Source organism: Sinohyriopsis cumingii, chromosome 9 (genome assembly GCF_028554795.1).
Source record: "Sinohyriopsis cumingii isolate HCF-2022 chromosome 9, ASM2855479v2, whole genome shotgun sequence".
Classification (NCBI taxonomy): Eukaryota; Metazoa; Mollusca; class Bivalvia; order Unionida; family Unionidae; genus Sinohyriopsis; species Sinohyriopsis cumingii.
Genome location: NC_142969.1, coordinates 55,297,483 through 55,316,204, shown reverse-complemented (window position 1 = coordinate 55,316,204; position 18,722 = coordinate 55,297,483). Strand labels below are relative to the sequence as shown.

Sequence of the window (18,722 nt, the reverse complement as noted above, 5' to 3'; positions counted from 1 at the left end):
GATCAGTATCCTGTAAGCTTCATAAAGACAACCAACTCTGATCAGTATCTTGTAAACTTCATAAAGACAACCAACTTGGATCATTATCCTGTAAGCTTCATAAAGACTTAACCAACTCTGATCAGTATCCTGTAAGCTTCATAAAGGCATAATCAACTTGGATCAGTATCCTGTAAGCTTCATTGGGACATAGTGAGCTTGGATCAGTATCATGTGAACTTCATAGAGACATGACCAACTCTTATCAGGGACATAACCCAGCTCACTTTATGGTACATCAGCTTTGATTAAAATCCTGCAAACTTTTCAATTTAGCTCATTGCATGCTCATTATTTAGCTTTTATTTTTTTTAACTCATGAAACATTTTGATAGTATTAAGACTATCTTTTTATGATGAAAAAATACATTTTGGTACCAATTTGCAACTTACCACTCTCATACCTACTTGTAATTTACCACTCTCATAATAAATAGTAATTTACCAATCTTGTGCTCTCATACCTACTTGTAATTTACCACTCTCATACCTACTTGTAATTTACCATTCTCATAACAAATAGTAATTTACCAATCTTGTACCAACTGTAATTTACCAATCTCATTACTACTTGTAATTTACCACTCTCATATCTACTTGTAATTTACCACTCTCATACCAAATAGTAATTAACCAATCTCGTACCAACTGTAATTTACCAATCTCATACAAAATTGTACTTTACTAATCTCATACCAAATAGTAATTTACCAATCTTGTACCAATTGTAATTTACCAATCTCTGGGGCCCCGAGTGGTCTAAAGTGCTCTCCGTTACGGATCACTGCCATCTCACCTCTGTGTGTGTAGGTTCGAGTCTTGGATTCGGCCAATGTGGGTATGTGAGAAAGCTTGCCAGTAACTTCTCGAGGTTCTTTCCAGGGATTTCCCAGGTTCTTCCTCCACCATTAATACTGGCCGCCATGTATAGTCTATGGTGTGCTGAAAAAAGGCATTAAACCCTACAACAACAACAACAACAACCAATCCCATACCAAATTGTAATTTACCAATCTCCTCAGCAGTGATAATTCATTTGGTATTTGCTGAAAGAATTGCAGTAATGGCAAACATTTTTCAGCTAGTGTGTTTTTAAATTAAATTTGTCTAATGTTCCCTGCAACAGTCCAATAAGGGCAACAAATTTACTATTACTGTGAATGGACCATACTTATTTCACTGGCAGTGTCTCATAACACGCACTGGAGTCTTTTGCATCCTAAAACAAAATATTTAAGTTGTAAAGGGTCAACACAAGTGGTAAGCCATTTTCTCAAGTTGATTAATTCAACCCTTTCGGGGGCCCTAAGTGGCAGAATGGTCTAAAGCGCTCACCGTTCCAGATCACTGCCATCTCACCTCTGTCTGCGTGGGTTCAAGTCAAAGGATCAGCTAGCGTGGGTACATGCGAAAGCCTGTCAGTAGTTTCTCGTGGGTCGGTGGTTCTTCCCTGTGTTTTCCAGGGTTCTTCCTACACCAATTATACTGGCCGCCATGTATAACCTATCTTGTGCTGAAAAATGGCGTTAAACCCTAGAACAACAACAACCAACCCTTTCATTTTGCTTAGGTATTTTGAGCTCACCTGTACATAAAGCCAAATGAACTTGTAATATGACCCTTCAAGGCCTTTCAACTTAGTACAAATTTGGCTAATCCACCATCAAATATTACCACCATTACTATAAGATGAGAAAGCATTTCAATGACTTCTAAAGAGACAGCTCAAAAAAATTTGATAAAAAGATACCTGGAATTAAGGGGTTTTTTTTAAATATGTACCAAGTCTGTGAGTCTGCTGTCAAATATTGTCACTGTTATTAAAAGAAAATAAAAAATTAAAAAACATTTACATGACTGCTTTTCAAAATCATTCAAAAGATGATGGGCTTTTTTGTTTGTACACATTATTTTGGTTTGTTTTAACTACTATGAAACTTCTAAAATAACAAATTTAATCTTTTGGATTCTTTTCTATACTTAAAGCCAGGCAAAACCTTAAATTTTCTTACAGAAATATGATTTGCTCTATGTACTGCTGACTGCATCGTCCAATTAAATTCAAGGTTAATGAAAGGGCAAATAAATCCACAAAAGAAGGTCTTGGACGTTTTTGTAGGAAATGCAGTTTATTTACTCTACTTGACCAGAAGGAGCCCCCGAGTGGCCAAGTGGTCTAAATTACTCTCTGTTACAGATCACTGCTATCTCACCTCTGTTTGTGTGGGTTTGATTCTCGGATTTGGCTAATGTGGGTATGTGAGAAAGCTTGCCAGTTGCTTCTATTGGGTCAGTGGTTCTTTCTGGGGTTTTCCCAGGTTCTTCCTCCACCATTAATACTGGCTGCCATGTATAGCCTAGCATGTGCTGAAAAATGGCATTAAACCCTACAACAACAACTACTTGACCAGAAGAGCTTATATTGGCCTTTCAATTGTTGCCCATCATCTGTCATCGGTTAGCGTACATTTTTTATCACTACTTCTCCTAAACTACTGTGCACATCACCACCAAACTAAACATAGCCATCCAGTGTTGGGTTGGTCAGAAATAAAACTTTCAGTTGGACATCCAGCATCGTGAAAATTTTATGATTGCCATTTCTCCTGAACTGATGGTCATATTAACATGGGTTTCTTGAAAATCTAGTGATCGATGTTACACCTGAACAGATGGTCATGGACTCTTCACAAAAAGTCTAGATGGTACCAAATAATAATGTGTGTGTGTGTCTTGGATTTTTAACATAGGTTTAAAAAAGGTTCAGTCATATCACTTTCAAACTGATGTCAGCAGAGTGACAGTTTATAGTGATTTCTAGCACTATGGGGCATCATGCCACAGACATGCAGTATCATGTCCCATTCAGTCCCATCCTGAAACCAGGCCGACCAGTCCTAACACTAACCTCTTAATACTGAGCACCAAGTGAGGCAGCTGCCTGTACCATGTTTTTAAGCCTTTTTTATGACTTGGCCAGGGTTCGAACTTGTGACCTACCACACCTGAGGCATATGCTAGCCTCTAGGACATTGAAGGGGTACAAAACAATGATTCCGATATGAAATTCAATATGCTTGACATAGTGGCCAGCCTGAAAATAATATCTCCTTGGATGTTTATATCGACAGAGAGTATTCACTAAATGATTTCTGTTGATTTGTAGCTGATTCCAAATAACAAGAGTCTCTTGAAGGAACAAACACTCAACTTACTGAAAAGAATTTCCATGAAATCAATATGAGTCCATTTCGTCTTTTTAACTGCTGAGCGTTGAAACCTGATCTTTTTCAACAATGACAAGTTTCAAATTAGGCACAGGCACAATGATGGCCATATTAAATGTAAGATGTAAGATGACTGACATTTTCATTTTGGACCAAGCAAACATCATTTGATTAAAATCCCATGTGAATATGACCACCCAGTCATGGAAGTAATTGTCCAGATGGTCACTATGGTGTCTGTATTGGACAGCAGATTAGCACCATATTATTCTTTAGGCTCATTCTAAGAAGTCTCCAGAAGAAAACTCCCATGTTGACAATACTTTCCATGTTGGACCAGCGGCATAACAAGGTTTTCAAAATGGCTGCAAAGACCAACTAAACATCATAAGAAGACTTTAAAAAAGAAAAAAAAAACAATGTCAGTATGGAAAGGTAACTATTATAAGATTTTTAAGATAGCAGCCATGACCACCACATTGGTACCATTTTTATCTAGGATCAGCTAGACATCGCAGGATGTTGTTTGGTGTGAAAACCTTATGTCCATATGACCCTCCATCTAGCAAGAACAAGATTTACAAGATGGCTGCAATGGTGGCCGTACTGGATGTCAAATCATGCCAGTTTTCATATAGGATCAAGTAGATGCTGTATGATCTCTTTGAGTGAAACCTCATGTGACTAGACATAAGAAGTCTTCTGAATAAAGCTCAGAAAGACAACATTTTATTTTTGGATCAATCAGACACACAAAGTGTTTTAATGAAAACATGGGGTGAGTAGTAGTAACAAGATTTTCAAGATGGCCTTTGTGGTGGCGATATTTGTTGTCCAAAATGCAATAGTTTTATGTAAGACCAACTAGATCATGGGATGAATGTATGTGTAAAGTTTCATAACAATCATCAAAGTAGTTTAGGAGGAGTAGTGATAAAAAAAATTGTAGTAACAGATGGACGATGATAGACAATAGACCATCTGAAAACTCTTTTGGTCTATAACCAGTGGAGCTAAAAGCGGTGACCCTTGGGCATCCTTGTCTGACATTGTGAAAATCTTATCGCTATACCTGAATGGGTGGTCCTCTCGACACAGGATTTTCGTTAAAAGATTTGGTACATCTACTTCGTTCTAAATCATAATGGTGTTAATCTGACATCCAGTATGGCTGCCAGAATGGCCATCATGAAAATCTTATTATGGCTACTCCTCCTTAACAAATGGTTATTTCAACCTGAAAGTGTCCATTAAAAGACTTCTTATGACATCTAGTTGGTCCTAAATGAAGATGGTGCCCCTCAAAAATACATGTATGACCACTGCAGCTTAAAAATCTTACCTGTGCTCCTAAATGGATGGTATTTTGACACAGGGTTTTCATTCAAAAATTTCTTATGATATTTAGCTAAGTGAAAACAGTACTGATCTGATGGTGACACACATCTTTAAAATCTTGTTACCTCTACTCTGGAATGATCGTCTTGATATGGGTTTTTTTTTACTGAAGGACTTGTGATGTCTAGTTGGTCCTATGGCCACTAATAAATTCTTATCATCCTAAGTAGATGGTCCCATCTGACTCAACCAAATGCTCTCAAATTCTAATCTGTCAATACTAAGAATCCACTTTTATTCTCAAGGTGCTGATTTTGGGGGGATTTTGTGCTTCCTACAAACTTTACGATGCAACAAAAAAGGATCAACAAAATATATTCATATCTCCATCCATGTACTGAAATACAAATGCAGGGTTCAAAAGTAAGAATCTAATAAATTGGGTAATTTATTTCCCAGTTTGGAACTAAATGCTTTTTTAAAAATTCCATATTTTGTGAACATGGCAAAAACTAAAACTTATGCAATGAGACATGGTCATAATGACAATAACAGCTTAATGACCAAAACTAATTTAGGGTGGATTTGATTAAATGGCTCTATTTTAGTGACTGTTCTCACAGTGAGCTGGTTGTCATTTCAAATGTGGTCAGAACATCTGGAACTATAAACAGTTTATGTTTATTGAATGCACAATCATAAACCATAAACGTTATGGCAGGAAAAATATGCTGACAACTTTGGACTGAATGCCCTAAATTTAATTATTTTTTTCACAATTCTAGCAATTAAATTTTTTGTGGGTTTAGCTGATTTGACCAGGTGACAAGTCTGATATGTTGCTTTACTTGAGCTCTGCATTGAAACTGAGAACCGTGATAAGAAATGAATACACTGTATCAACTGTTATAAACACTGTATCAACTGTTATAAACACTGTATCAACTCTAATAAATACACTTATCAGCTGTATAAATACATAGTATCAACTGTTATAAACACTGTATCAAGTATTGTAAACACAATATATGAGCTGTTATAAAAACTGTTATAAATATTTATCAAGTGTAACAAACACAGTGAATAAACTGTTATGAATACATTGTATCAACTGTAATGTGTCATGTTATGAATACGTTGTATTAACTGTTATACATACTTTATCAAGTGTTATAATACAATTTATAAAATGTTATGAATATACTGTATGAGCTGTTTTAAACACTGTATCAAGTGTTATAAACACACTGTATTGAGTGTTATAAATACAATGTACTGAGTGTTATAAATACAATGTATTGAGTGTTATAAACACACTGTATTGAGTGTTATAAATACAATGTATCAAATAATATTAATACACTGTATCAACTGTTAATGAAAATTGACAATCTAATGAGTTTTGTTTCAAAATAGAATTTTGCTTTCAAGGAGAAAAAATAAAAGACTCAGCATGTCTTATTAAATTTTATTTTGTACAATTCTAAATGCTACAGACTGAGATTCCTTAGTACAACATAATTTGATATGAATCTAATTTGTATATACAATGGTAAAACAGCGGATATGTGCAACTAGCTTGGCTAGTCCTTGGTGAGAACATTTTATATGAAGCATGTACATATTTATGAAAGAACAGCAAAAGGGTTTTTAATGAGAATTTGAAATTGCTGTAATAATTAAAATATTTCCAAGATATCTCACAAATGACATCATTATTACTTACCATCTTAAATGGTAAATCAGTATAAATGAAACCGGTGAGCCAAAATATCAGCAGAAGTTCCGAGGAATATATTTTGTCAGCCACTCGAAAGAGTTTTCCCAAGTTTTTTACCATGTTTATGTATTAAAAAGTACTTTCTACCTGACTTCATTCACTTGACATGATCAATTCATATATCATATTAGTCATACTGTAGATGCAGCATTCAGATTCTGCATTATTTTTTGCTGAGAAACTTTGCAATCCATGTCTTGAAAAATAATCTTCTCCACATTTGTTGACACAATAGGGAAATCTGGCCCTTTGGAGCAGAATATGAACTGGGTCACTAGGACATGTCAAGTGTATTCAGTGTGACCTACTTTTCAAAGCAATGAGTATTCATTGGCTTAATTTTAATTGCACTTTCAAGATATTATTGGCTATGCCAAGGAAATGGAAACTAATTAACATTCCCAATGAGAACTATGGCATCTGACTTGGAGCGGTTGAGCAGGGATTAAACTCATGACCTTCAGATTACACATTAACTAAGTTATGTGGCTTTCCAAGACATTTCAACAAATTCCTTGCTTTCTAGCTTTTAATAAATCCCTGACAAAAGTTGAGTATATATTTAAATAAAACTTGAGTACAGATTAATCATGAGGTAAAGTTTTGCTTGAGTACAGAACTGGATGTGGAGGTTATGTTGCCAGAGACTCAAATGAAATAACCTGTAGAGTGCCACCTTAAAACAAATATAAAAATGTATGAAATACCCTAATGTCATTTGCTCACACAAGCATGAATATAATATTTCAGTCATTAGATATATGTAGATTCTCCGGAAAATCTGCAAAATATCATGACTTACAGGTTTACATTTCATGATATCTGATAAAGGGTAAATAGCAATTTTTGATTTTTGTCTTTGACCTTCACACTAATAGCTAACAGCTCGAATAAAGTAGAAGTTTTTTAATATTTGACTGATGCACTATGCTGTATTTTGATCAACAGCAAATGTACATACCATCATCAGTAGAATGTGATGTACCATATATACTTGCTTATAAGATAGGTCAAACTGACACAGACCCAGATTTGCCATCATATAATGCACTGACAGATATGGGTCTGTGCAGTTGGTAAGTAGTAATCAGTAGAACAAACAACATAGACCCTGATCTGCAGGTGCATTATGCTATGGCAGATCAGGATCTTTGTTCACAGTTTGATTTGATTTATAAGTGAGTATATTCATTAGTTCTTATTGTCAGTGTCAAATGCAAACAAGTGCTGATGGATATGCAAAATGAAACAAATGTAAGGTCTGACTTGTCAGGTCTATTTTTGTGATGAAATATATCTTGTTTCAACAATATCCACTATGCCACATTTGACCAACATCTGATCAGTACATACCATCATTACCAGACTGTGACATAGCAGCTGTTGTCCAACGCTAAAAGTAAACCCCATATTGGAGAATGTAGCAACGGTCATGTTCTGTGATGAAATGTATATTACTTCAACAACAAAAAGAAGATGAGGGGGAAAAATGCACTTATGTTTTTAATGTGGATATAAAAATAGTACAACTTTCATATGAACTTTGTTTGCACCGATAATCTATTTCACACAAAACAATTACAAAAAGTAAGCCACTTAATTCAAATAATATTTATAAATGTAAAATTAAAACATAAGTTAGGTTCCGATTTGGTGGGATATGACAATAAAATGTTTAAAATTCAGCATATAAGACTACACTGCCTTGACACTGCAAAAACTTGATAAAACTTTCAAACCAAAACAAGAAGTTTAATTGCTAACCAAAATATATAGGTCACAGTGGCTGAGTTTGCATTGTTGTTTCTAGAATTCATGAAACATGTTTTACACACTAATTCATGTGACTTAGAAAATGACATATACACAAATCCTGACATCAGTACTGATGGATTGACAGACATAATCATATAAGCTGAAACTGCTTTGCATTCCAGCCAAAAATAAATGCAAATAATAATTACTACATGTAATAGGTTTTAAATTGAATATGGAGTACCATTCTTCCTCAAGCTTTTGAAACTAATCTAACTGAGTCAAAATATTTTCTTGCAGCTTCCATATTACTTACATCTCTCACTTTTCACTAGACACTTTCATATATCTATTTTACAGCTGTCTGAGCAATGACTTAAAATAAATTTCTGCATTTCATGCTAAAAGAATATTTCTTTTATGAGCATTAATGCTTCCTTCTGTTCGATGCATTACTAATTTTGCTTCAAATTTAGTTATAAAAATCTGTTTTTGAATTAAAACTGTACAAAATCTGTAACACTAACATTCTAATTGTATAAAATTTATGCAAATATCAAATACAAAGTAAAGAAAAACAAACCATGCTGCACTAATGTAAACAGTGTTGTTAAAGTTAACAATTACCAATAAAATATTTTACAAATGCATAACTTGATAAAAACCAATTGAGATTAAGGTAAAAACATAATTTAGAATATCTCTTCACAACAGAGTATTATCGTGGTATCGCATGAATATCACTGATATATGAGAAAACAGAACTGATAATCTGAGAAATTAAAAACAAAACAATCTCTTTAAGAGACTGATGCTGTTGTACTGTCTGAGACCAATTTCCAGACCTCCACAAGAAGTCCATTTCTTATGTCCTTTTACTCATCCCACCTTTGCCCTCAAACCTGATTTAATGCATAGAAGACCATTTAACTTGTCTCAGACTCTCTCAAAATATACCCACATGTGAAGTTTGGTCAAATTTATAATTAATTTTATGGGAGAATGGCCTTTTTAACTGGTATTTTTTAAAGCATTCTTCTAAAACTCACATAGATAAAAGTCAATTCATCTTGCATCTGTTCTCATGCTCACAAGCCAGACCAGTTAAAAATCAATACTTGACCTTACAAACTGTGGCCATGTTGGAGGTCTGATCAGCCCTATTTTTATTTTGGATGGATAAGTAGACTTAGTGAGAATTCCACATCAATCCATTCATGAAGAGTTGGGATCAGGTTTTTAAGGCAGATATACTGGATGTTCAAGAGGTGCCATATACATTTTGGAACAAAATAGACCCTGTGTTAATTATAAATGTAAAGTTTCAGGCACACACACCCACACCCACCAACAGTAGTTTAGGAGTGGTGAAAACAAACCTGTGATAATGAACTGAGTGATGGATGATAGGCCATTACACAAGATCTGGTATGGAACCATCTGAGATAAAATGAAACAAAAACTATGTGAGAAATGGTCAGAAGCAAGTTTGACTAAAATATTGTGAATTCATTTATTTTGAAGGTACAATTTGTGGTTTTGGAACAAAACATTTTGTAGGGTACAAAATTTCTTTCCAAAAAGTGTACTTATGATGATTACATTTTTGCTGGGTCTTCCCATTTGTGGTTTGAAGGTACCCAAAAAATCTGATTTTTTTAACCATGAATAAAAGTAAATTTGCAAAGTACACCTCTCCTCAATAACCCAAGCATATTGGGGTCCAAAAGCATACTATAAATGAGAGTACAAATTACCAAAGAACCTCCAAAAACTAAGTGATGCTGTCCCTGCTGGACATTTACAAAATGGAGGGGGGAGCAACTGGCTGTTTAATGGTCAAATACAAAGAGAATAATTGTCAATAAAGCACTTTCTGTAACAAAGTTGTTTGAGGTGTTCATGTTGTTTGTTTTTCTGTATAAAGTACAGTCAATAAAGAGAACTGCACTTCCTATGAGACAATAATTTTAACTGACTTAGTAAACTCTAATGGTTACATCAAGATAGCATATATTTAAAAAAAATTTGGGTACATGTGTTTTATAAGCAGCTCTAGAAATTTTTTATAACTTGACATTAAATGCAATTAGATTTATACAAAAGTGAATCCAAAACTGGACAATGAATACTTTAAAGTTCTTTGATTTTTGGCCAAGCACTTGAGACAGAGCAAAGGACATGTTGACTTCTGGTTTACGATTCTACTATGCAGAATGGGATTCATAATGATGTCTGTAAAGAATTTAGTCAAGAACCAGTCTGTGAAGTGCAGAGCTGGAAAACCCCTTGTTGACAAGCCTGGAGAAAGGTAATAATTGTGCTGGGAAAGTAAAAAGAAATGTTTCATACACAAATTTCTATATGAAGAAATAATTTTGATTTTATGCAAGTTCGTGAAAAAACTGTATTCCAGGCAATTATAACTTTTATCTATAAATTTTCAAGCCCTTGATTTACTATATACAGGTTTTACAGAAAAAACCATGATTTAAAACGAGATTCACAAAAATGACACAAAATGAGATTCACTTCCTCCAATTACCATCATATTGAGGGTAATATTCAAGAACGAAGTTAAACATTTTTATCACAATGCAATATGTACCAAGTCACCAATAAATTTTCATTTACAAGAAATGTCACAGTATCTGTTTTGAAAGGATGAATATTGTTGGTTTTTAAGTATCTACACACTTCAACAAAGCCCATGGGAATTCTGACTGTCTGTGTTGTCACAGCCTGTTTGTCCATTATAAAACTTCTATCATTTCGTCTTCTTGTAGGCTGTTTAAAGGATTTTACTGAAGTTTTGTAAGCTAAACAAGCAGCCAGTGTAGTATGCAAAAAGATTTTATAATTGGATAAGCTTGAAAACAAAAATGGCTATTTTGAGAGGTCAAGTGGTTTTCATCACTTTAAGTTTAAACAGATTTCTGTAAAATTTGTCCAAAACAGCATCAAATATGCTAAAATGCTGAATTTCACATGAAAGATTGTCATATCACAACAGAATTGTTTGACTCGGACACACAGCAGAGCATAATTATCATGCCAAGATATGTAACTGAATCTGCTTCAGGTTTATTAGGCTGACAACCTGCATCTAATTTCCTTTTTTCTGTTTTACAGAAAACAAGAAATAAAAGTACTATACAATAAACCAGTCAAAACAACAATACTCTTGAAAAATAGCCATGTATAAAATGAAGAAATAAAACAAAGTGTAACAAATATTTACACTGCACGGTCTGCATTATATGAAACTTAGTAAATTTTCCTTAAGCTAGTAATTCATGGTTAAAATTACCCTACTGTGACTGCACAAAGTTTCAAATCACATTTTCAATATGCAATCTCTATGTATATATTATGTAACAATGTTGTTGACATCCAGTAAGATACTCTGACACTAAGACTTTTACATACTGGATGACTTAATAGCATAAAACATGCACCAATATAGAATCCAAAGTCCTTTGTACATTTATAAATTCTTCAGCACCAAGAGTTAAGGCCTTTTATTAAACAAGAGTTAAGGCCCCTACACTAAAACTGTAAAAGCTGGAAGTAAATGCAGTTTTAAAGCACTATTGGACTAATTTAATGAAAAATTAACTTCCTTAAAGTTTCATTAAGATAAATATATGAATTTGATAAATTTATATTTAGGTAAAAAATAGTATGAAAGTTATATGAGCATAATTCAAATGTAAGGATAAATGTACAATGTTACAACAATAATTATTTTGAAAAACTCGAGTTAAACAAATTATACATACATGTGCAGTCAAAATGTGTGACTTTAATTTTCAATATTACATTTTTCACCAATGTTATGATGCCTATGACATTCAAGTTATCTACAATTATCATGTCACATGAGTATCAAATGAAATGTAAACAAAATGCACCAATTTCAGCTCTCTGATAGTGTAATGTAAAATTCTTTCAACTTGTATAAAATACAAAACAAACACAATCTCATGCAAATCAATTTCAAATATCAAGCATCTATAAGAATCAACCGGATCTTGAGCATACAAATTCTAAAAAATAACAGCTTCACGAGCATTACTCTTGAAAATGAATCATATATTTACTAACATATCATGGACACATTGAAATCGTAGATGAACATAAATGCTACAAATTGACCCGTTGGAGCTTTCGTTGCACATGACAAAGAGATCAAATTTATTTAAAATATCTGAATTCAGCATTGTAACGTAAATCTCCAAACAGAACAGTATTGCGGACTTCAAACCAAGTTCAATTGTTGGTAACATCAACACTATTAGAATAGAATCAATGGTATTGCAATAAACAGCATCCAAAGTAAAACTTAATCTCAAGAAACAGACTATTCCATGTAGAACTGAATATCTGGTAATACAGACTACATCATCAGATGTAGAACTGAATCTCTGGTAACGTATACTGCATAATCCCTTGTGGTATCAAATCCCTGGCAATAAAGACTGCATCATTCCTGAAAGAGTTGAATCTCACATAATCTAGACTAAATAATTCCATGTGGTATTGAATCTCAGGCAATTTAATAGATCACATTCCAAAGAGTTGACTGTAATCATTAGTGATAAAGAATCTCTGGTAATATAGACTACATCATCCCTAACAGAGCTGAATCTCTGGTAATGTAGACTACATAATTCTTTATGATAATGAATCTTTGGGAATATAGATATCATTCCAATTTGGACTGAATCACTATTAATACAGACTACATCATCCCTTAACAGATGAATCTCTGGTAATGTAGACTATATAATCTTAGTAATATTGAATCTTTAATAATGTTGACTATATCTTTCTATGCTGACACTAATCGATGGTAATGTCAACTATATCCTTCCCTGTGGACTTCCATCTCTGGTAATGTTGACTATATCTTTCTATGCCAAAATGAATCTCTGGTAATGTCAACTATATCCTTCCATGCAGACATGAATCTCTGGTAATGTCAACTATATCCTTCCATGCAGATATGAATCTCTGGTAATGTTGACTATATCTTTCTCTGCCAAAATGAATCTCTGGTAATGTCAGCTATATCCTTCCATGCAGATATGAATCTCTGGTAATGTTGACTATATCCTTCTATGCCAAAATGAATCTCTGGTAATGTCAACTATATCCTTCCATATGGACATAAATCTCTGGTAATGGTGACTATTTCTTTCTACACCAAAATGAATCTCTTGTACTGTTGACTGTATCCTTATATGCCAACACGAATCTTTGGTAACATGGATGTAGTTAACATTATCCAAACTCTGCCTAATATCCTTTTTCTTATTTAATTAAAAACCCATTTTCCTTCCTGCACAAAGTTTGCCTGTGTTCACTGCCTTGGAAATCCTCAGACAAATTATCCTTTTCACCCAAGAACTAAATTGAAAAAACAGAAGCACAGTCTTTTACACTTTGATTTCTTTGAAAGATAATATATTTCCCCTCCATTCAATTTGATAGCAATGATCTTCGAAATACATCACACAGTCATGTTGTCATGACTTTGCTTGGTATTGTTACAGTTACTGTACTTAATACACATGGTATCATGACTTCACCGCTTCATTTGTAGGTATCTGTTCTCTTCAGCAAGTTGTGTTAGCACTGAGCTCATATCATTAATGACCATATTATTCGTACTCATCAATGCAGTATTGTATCGTGAGGAGACCTGTGATCCAGATCGCTGACTTGCTGCAGTTGGACTGTACACTGCTGGATTCAGATTTTCTTGTGAAATTGAAGTAATATTGTCCATAAAATTCTCTGTTGATATAGAATTCAAGTTATCCATGAAATCTTCAATAGGAGGTGCCTGAGTTTCATTGGTTTCATTGCAGTCAGTTGAGCTTGACACCTGATTACAACCAGGGGAGCGATCTGGATATCTGCTATAAGGTGACCTTTGTTCGGACATTTGACAAGGTGGATAGGGGGCTAAATTGTTATTACCATTACTATTGGGACTTCGATCTGACATCATTTGCTGTTGCATAGTCATCAACTGTTGCTGATACATTTGCTGTTGTTGCATCATATATGCCTGATTATAGCGATGCATTTTTTGAGCATAACTTAAATTTCCTTGCACATTTGCAGGTATCTGCATGCCATGCATTGCAGCCTGGCCATCCATCATTTGCTGTTGACGTTGCATTATGGCTTGGTTTCTATTGGCTGCTTTAGCACCTGGTGGGATTTCAGATTGACTAATATGAGGTACCTGCACTTGTGGACTTTCTCGCTTTCTTGGTGGTGCTTGTGGTGGTGGCATGGGGTTTAACATGGCTGGACTTGTGCATTTCTCATCAAGAGGTGTCATCTGAACTGGTCGTGAGTTTCTCGAATTAATTTTTGATATATCTGGTGGGTGGGGTATATTAGGTGGGTGTGGTAAATTTGGAGGGTGGGGCATAGTGTATGTTGGGTGGCTCATGTGTTGCATACTGTTTTGGTGAGGCAAACTATTGGGTGAGTGAGCCATACTGGTGGGTGGATGGGGCATACTAGTTGGTGGGTGAGACATGCTAGGTGGCAGATGGGACACTGTGGTTGTTGGATGAGACATACTAGTTGGTGGGTGTTGCATACTGGTTGGGGTGTGGGGGTGTGTCATATTTGGTGGTGGGTGTGTCATACTAGTTGGTGGGTGGGGCATATTATTTTGCACAGTTTTTGGTAACATTGGTGGGTGAGGCAAATGCATGTTATTGTATCGGTTTCCATTTTTCGCGTCTACATTTTGCTGCATATTTGCTGGCATCACACAATTTTGCTGATAGTTTTGCATCATTTGCCAATGTCCAATGCTATGATCCATATGGTTGCCCATTTGAGGGGTCATATTGTTCCCAGCATGGGTCAGTGACATCATATTTGGGCCATTGGGCCATGGAGGTAGGTTCTGAGGTTGTGGGGAGCTGTTAATGTTTGATCCTTGACCCCACATTTGGATATTTTGTCTGCCCTGTGTCTGCATACTTTGTATGTCTTGGTTATTTTGACTAGGTGTCCCTGAATTTGTTTGATCTTGTCCAAATGTCGGACTATTTTCCATATACATGGAATCAGAATTTACACTTTGGTTACCATAGAAACCAGACTGCATTTGCATATTCTGAATGTTGACATTGGGTGGCAGGCAGTTTTGTTGATTAGAATACTGGTTACCATTTCCTGAATGGTTTTCAACAAAGTTTGGATTCATGCCATGAGATGGGTGTATTGATTCACCATCACCCATTTCAGCCCCTGAGATGTAAACTGGATTTCCATATTGCTCATTTAGGAAGCGTCTCATGTCATCCGGAATAATCATATCCTCGTTATCTTCCAACATTTTTTCATCCAATGCAGCCTCATTATCTGTATCCATCGTCAAACTTTCATTAACTCCTCCTGGAGAGCCATATTCCTGGTCTTCTGCAAGGCTATAGTCTGTAGCAATGCTACTCCTTGATGAATTAAATGTATTATTAGATCCAGCCTTGTTTAGCAAGCTCTTCATATTTGATGGCACTGGGAGAACTTTCATCATATTTAAGCTATGAAATCGTTGAAGTCTCCGTAAGGCACTAAAATTAGGATCAAGAGTCCGTATTGGGTCACTAGCTCTCCGAACCTCCCTGTTTGGAATTTCATGTGGTAATGGGGTCCTACAAGGAGTACAAGTTCGTGCACCATCAAGCTCTTGCCTTGCTGCTAAAAAGCGAGCAATTCTCTCATTTTGGTATTTACTGGATGGACTACGCAGTGGCATATTTTGGGACTGGACATCTAAATTCGTCTGGCTGCCAAGGTGTGCTTTTTGTAGCTGGTCTGCAATATTACTCATATTGCTACTTGATTCACTTGACTGCCTCGTATGAAGCATATTCGGTCGATTTCCCATGATGTCATACTCATATGGAGAATTTGTAATACTGAATCTATTGGACATCTGTGATGCCTCACTGGAACGTCGGCTTGATGCACTTCCAAATAGATAAGGACTGTTTTCTGACCGCATGCTACTGAGGTAGGAGCTAAGTGTACTTGTGGTACTATCTCTCCGACTGCCAGGAAATAACATTCCCTGAGAATCTCGACCTGTAATTGAAGGAAACATTTTTATTAATATAAGAAAGGAAATATAGAAGGAAAGAACAGTTAACGATGATAATCATGATAATGTTTACAACAATCACTGATGACAATGATGGCAGCAGCATTAAAATACAAATAAAATTAATTTTTGCTGATTTAAAAGCTATTGTTATAGAAACACAGATATTTAGCAATATAGTAACTGATATTTGGCAACTTTCTATTGTTATAGGAACAAAGGTTACTGATATTTAACAATACATGTATAGTAATTGATAATTTGGCAACTTTCTATTGTTATAGAAACAAAAGTTACTGATATTTAGCAATATAGTAATTGATTCTGGTCATTGACAGCTAATTGAAAAGTTAAAATTACACGAATTGATTTAAATTATTAGCCTTATCTAAAGGTCAGAGGTCAACAACACTTTTTAACATCTACAATTTGTAGTATCATCAATAATTATTTGGGTGAAATCTAAATTTAAAATTGTCATTTATATTTTCTGCTCTTATTTCTAACTAAACTCCTCCATTTTAAAGCAACGATTACACTCAGTAAAAACAAAATACATGACTTGAATGTGTACTTTGATACATGCTGAGTTTAACTGCAAAGATAGTTGCATTATGCTAAATAGAGAAAAAACAGATCTAGCCACCCATAATCAATAGTCATAATGCAAACCATATCATGGACAAGATACTGAAAGTTTCATTCAATAACACATGTGGCAAGCTGTAAAGAAGGCAAATCCACACACTCTGTTGATCCCAAACACTATCCATTGTCCATATTAAACAAGTGTGTGCCATATCAAGGACATTTAAAGAATGCTTTTCACTGATGATTACTGAAAGTGTCCATCATGAACAGATGCTCATTATAAGATGGTGTCTGCTAAGGAAGGCTGTACTATATATATTGAAACCATATACTTAAATACATCCATTTCTAACTGGGAACTACATTTGATATTTTAGTCAATGGAATAACATTTTTTGTAAGATTTATGTACAATACAGCACAGTAACAACAGTTATTTTAGTTATGTTAAAATTAACTAGCACTGAGAAATAATAATGAAAACAAGCTGAATGTTTTCCTTCAAGTAAAGGGATATCACTACTAGGCCAACCAGATGATTGTGTGAATACTATAGTTATTAAGGCCAACCAGATGATTGTGTGAATGCTATAGTTATTAAGGCCAACCAGATGATTGTGTGAATGCTATAGTTATTAAGGCCAACCAGATGATTGTGTGAATACTATAGTTATTAAGGCCAACCAGATGATTGTGTGAATCCTATAGTTATTAAGGCCAACCAGATGATTGTGTGAATACTATAGTTATTAAGGCCAACCAGATGATTGTGTGAATCCTATAGTTATTAAGGCCAACCAGATGATTGTATGAATGCTATAGTTATTAAGGCCAACCAGATGATTGTGTGAATACTATAGTTATTAAGGCCAACCAGATGATTGTGTGAATACTATAGTTATTAAGGCCAACCAGATGATTGTGTGAATACTATAGTTATTAAGGCCAAGCAGATGATTGTGTGAATCCTATAGTTATTAAGGCCAACCAGATGATTGTGTGAATCCTATAGTTATTAAGGCCAAGCAGATGATTGTGTGAATCCTATAGTTATTAAGGCCAAGCAGATGATTGTGTGAATGCTATAGTTTATAAGGCCAACCAGATGATTGTGTGAATGCTATAGTTATTAAGGCCAACCAGATGATTGTGTGAATGCTATAGTTATTAAGGCCAACCAGATGATTGTGTGAATGCTATAGTTATTAAGGCCAACCAGATGATTGTGTGAATACTATAGTTATTAAGGCCAACCAGATGATTGTGTGAATCCTGTAGTTATTAAGGCCAACCAGATGATTGTGTGAATACTATAGTTATTAAGGCCAACCAGATGATTGTGTGAATCCTATAGTTATTAAGGCCAACCAGATGATTGTGTGAATCCTATAGTTATTAAGGCCAACCAGATGATTGTGTGAATGCTATAGTTATTAGGGCCAACCAGATGATTGTGTGAATCCTATAGTTATTAAGGCCAACCAGATGATTGTGTGAATCCTATAGTTATTAAGGCCAACCAGATGATTGTGTGAATCCTATAGTTATTAAGGCCAACCAGATGATTGTGTGAATCCTATAGTTATTAAGGCCAACCAGATGATTGTGTGAATCCTATAGTTATTAAGGCCAACCAGATGATTGTGTGAATGCTATAGTTATTAGGGCCAACCAGATGATTGTGTGAATCCTATAGTTATTAAGGCCAACCAGATGATTGTGTGAATCCTATAGTTATTAAGGCCAACCAGATGATTGTGTGAATCCTATAGTTATTAAGGCCAACCAGATGATTGTGTGAATACTATAGTTATTAAGGCCAACCAGATGATTGTGTGAATCCTATAGTTAT

At 34.9% G+C, this 18,722-nt stretch overlaps 1 protein-coding gene across 1 annotated transcript in view; it reads right to left on the bottom strand.

The window, feature by feature from the left end:
• Positions 1–6,058: 6,058 nt before the first annotated feature.
• The window catches only part of LOC149791850 (transcription activator GLI3-like), a 213,162-nt gene continuing 200,498 nt past the window's right edge, over positions 6,059–18,722 (bottom strand). The window contains exon 19 of the mRNA XM_089970358.1: positions 6,059–16,263. Coding sequence (XP_089826484.1) covers positions 13,730–16,263 — 2,534 coding nt within the window. The 3' untranslated portion in view covers positions 6,059–13,729. The remainder of the gene's footprint in view (positions 16,264–18,722) is intronic.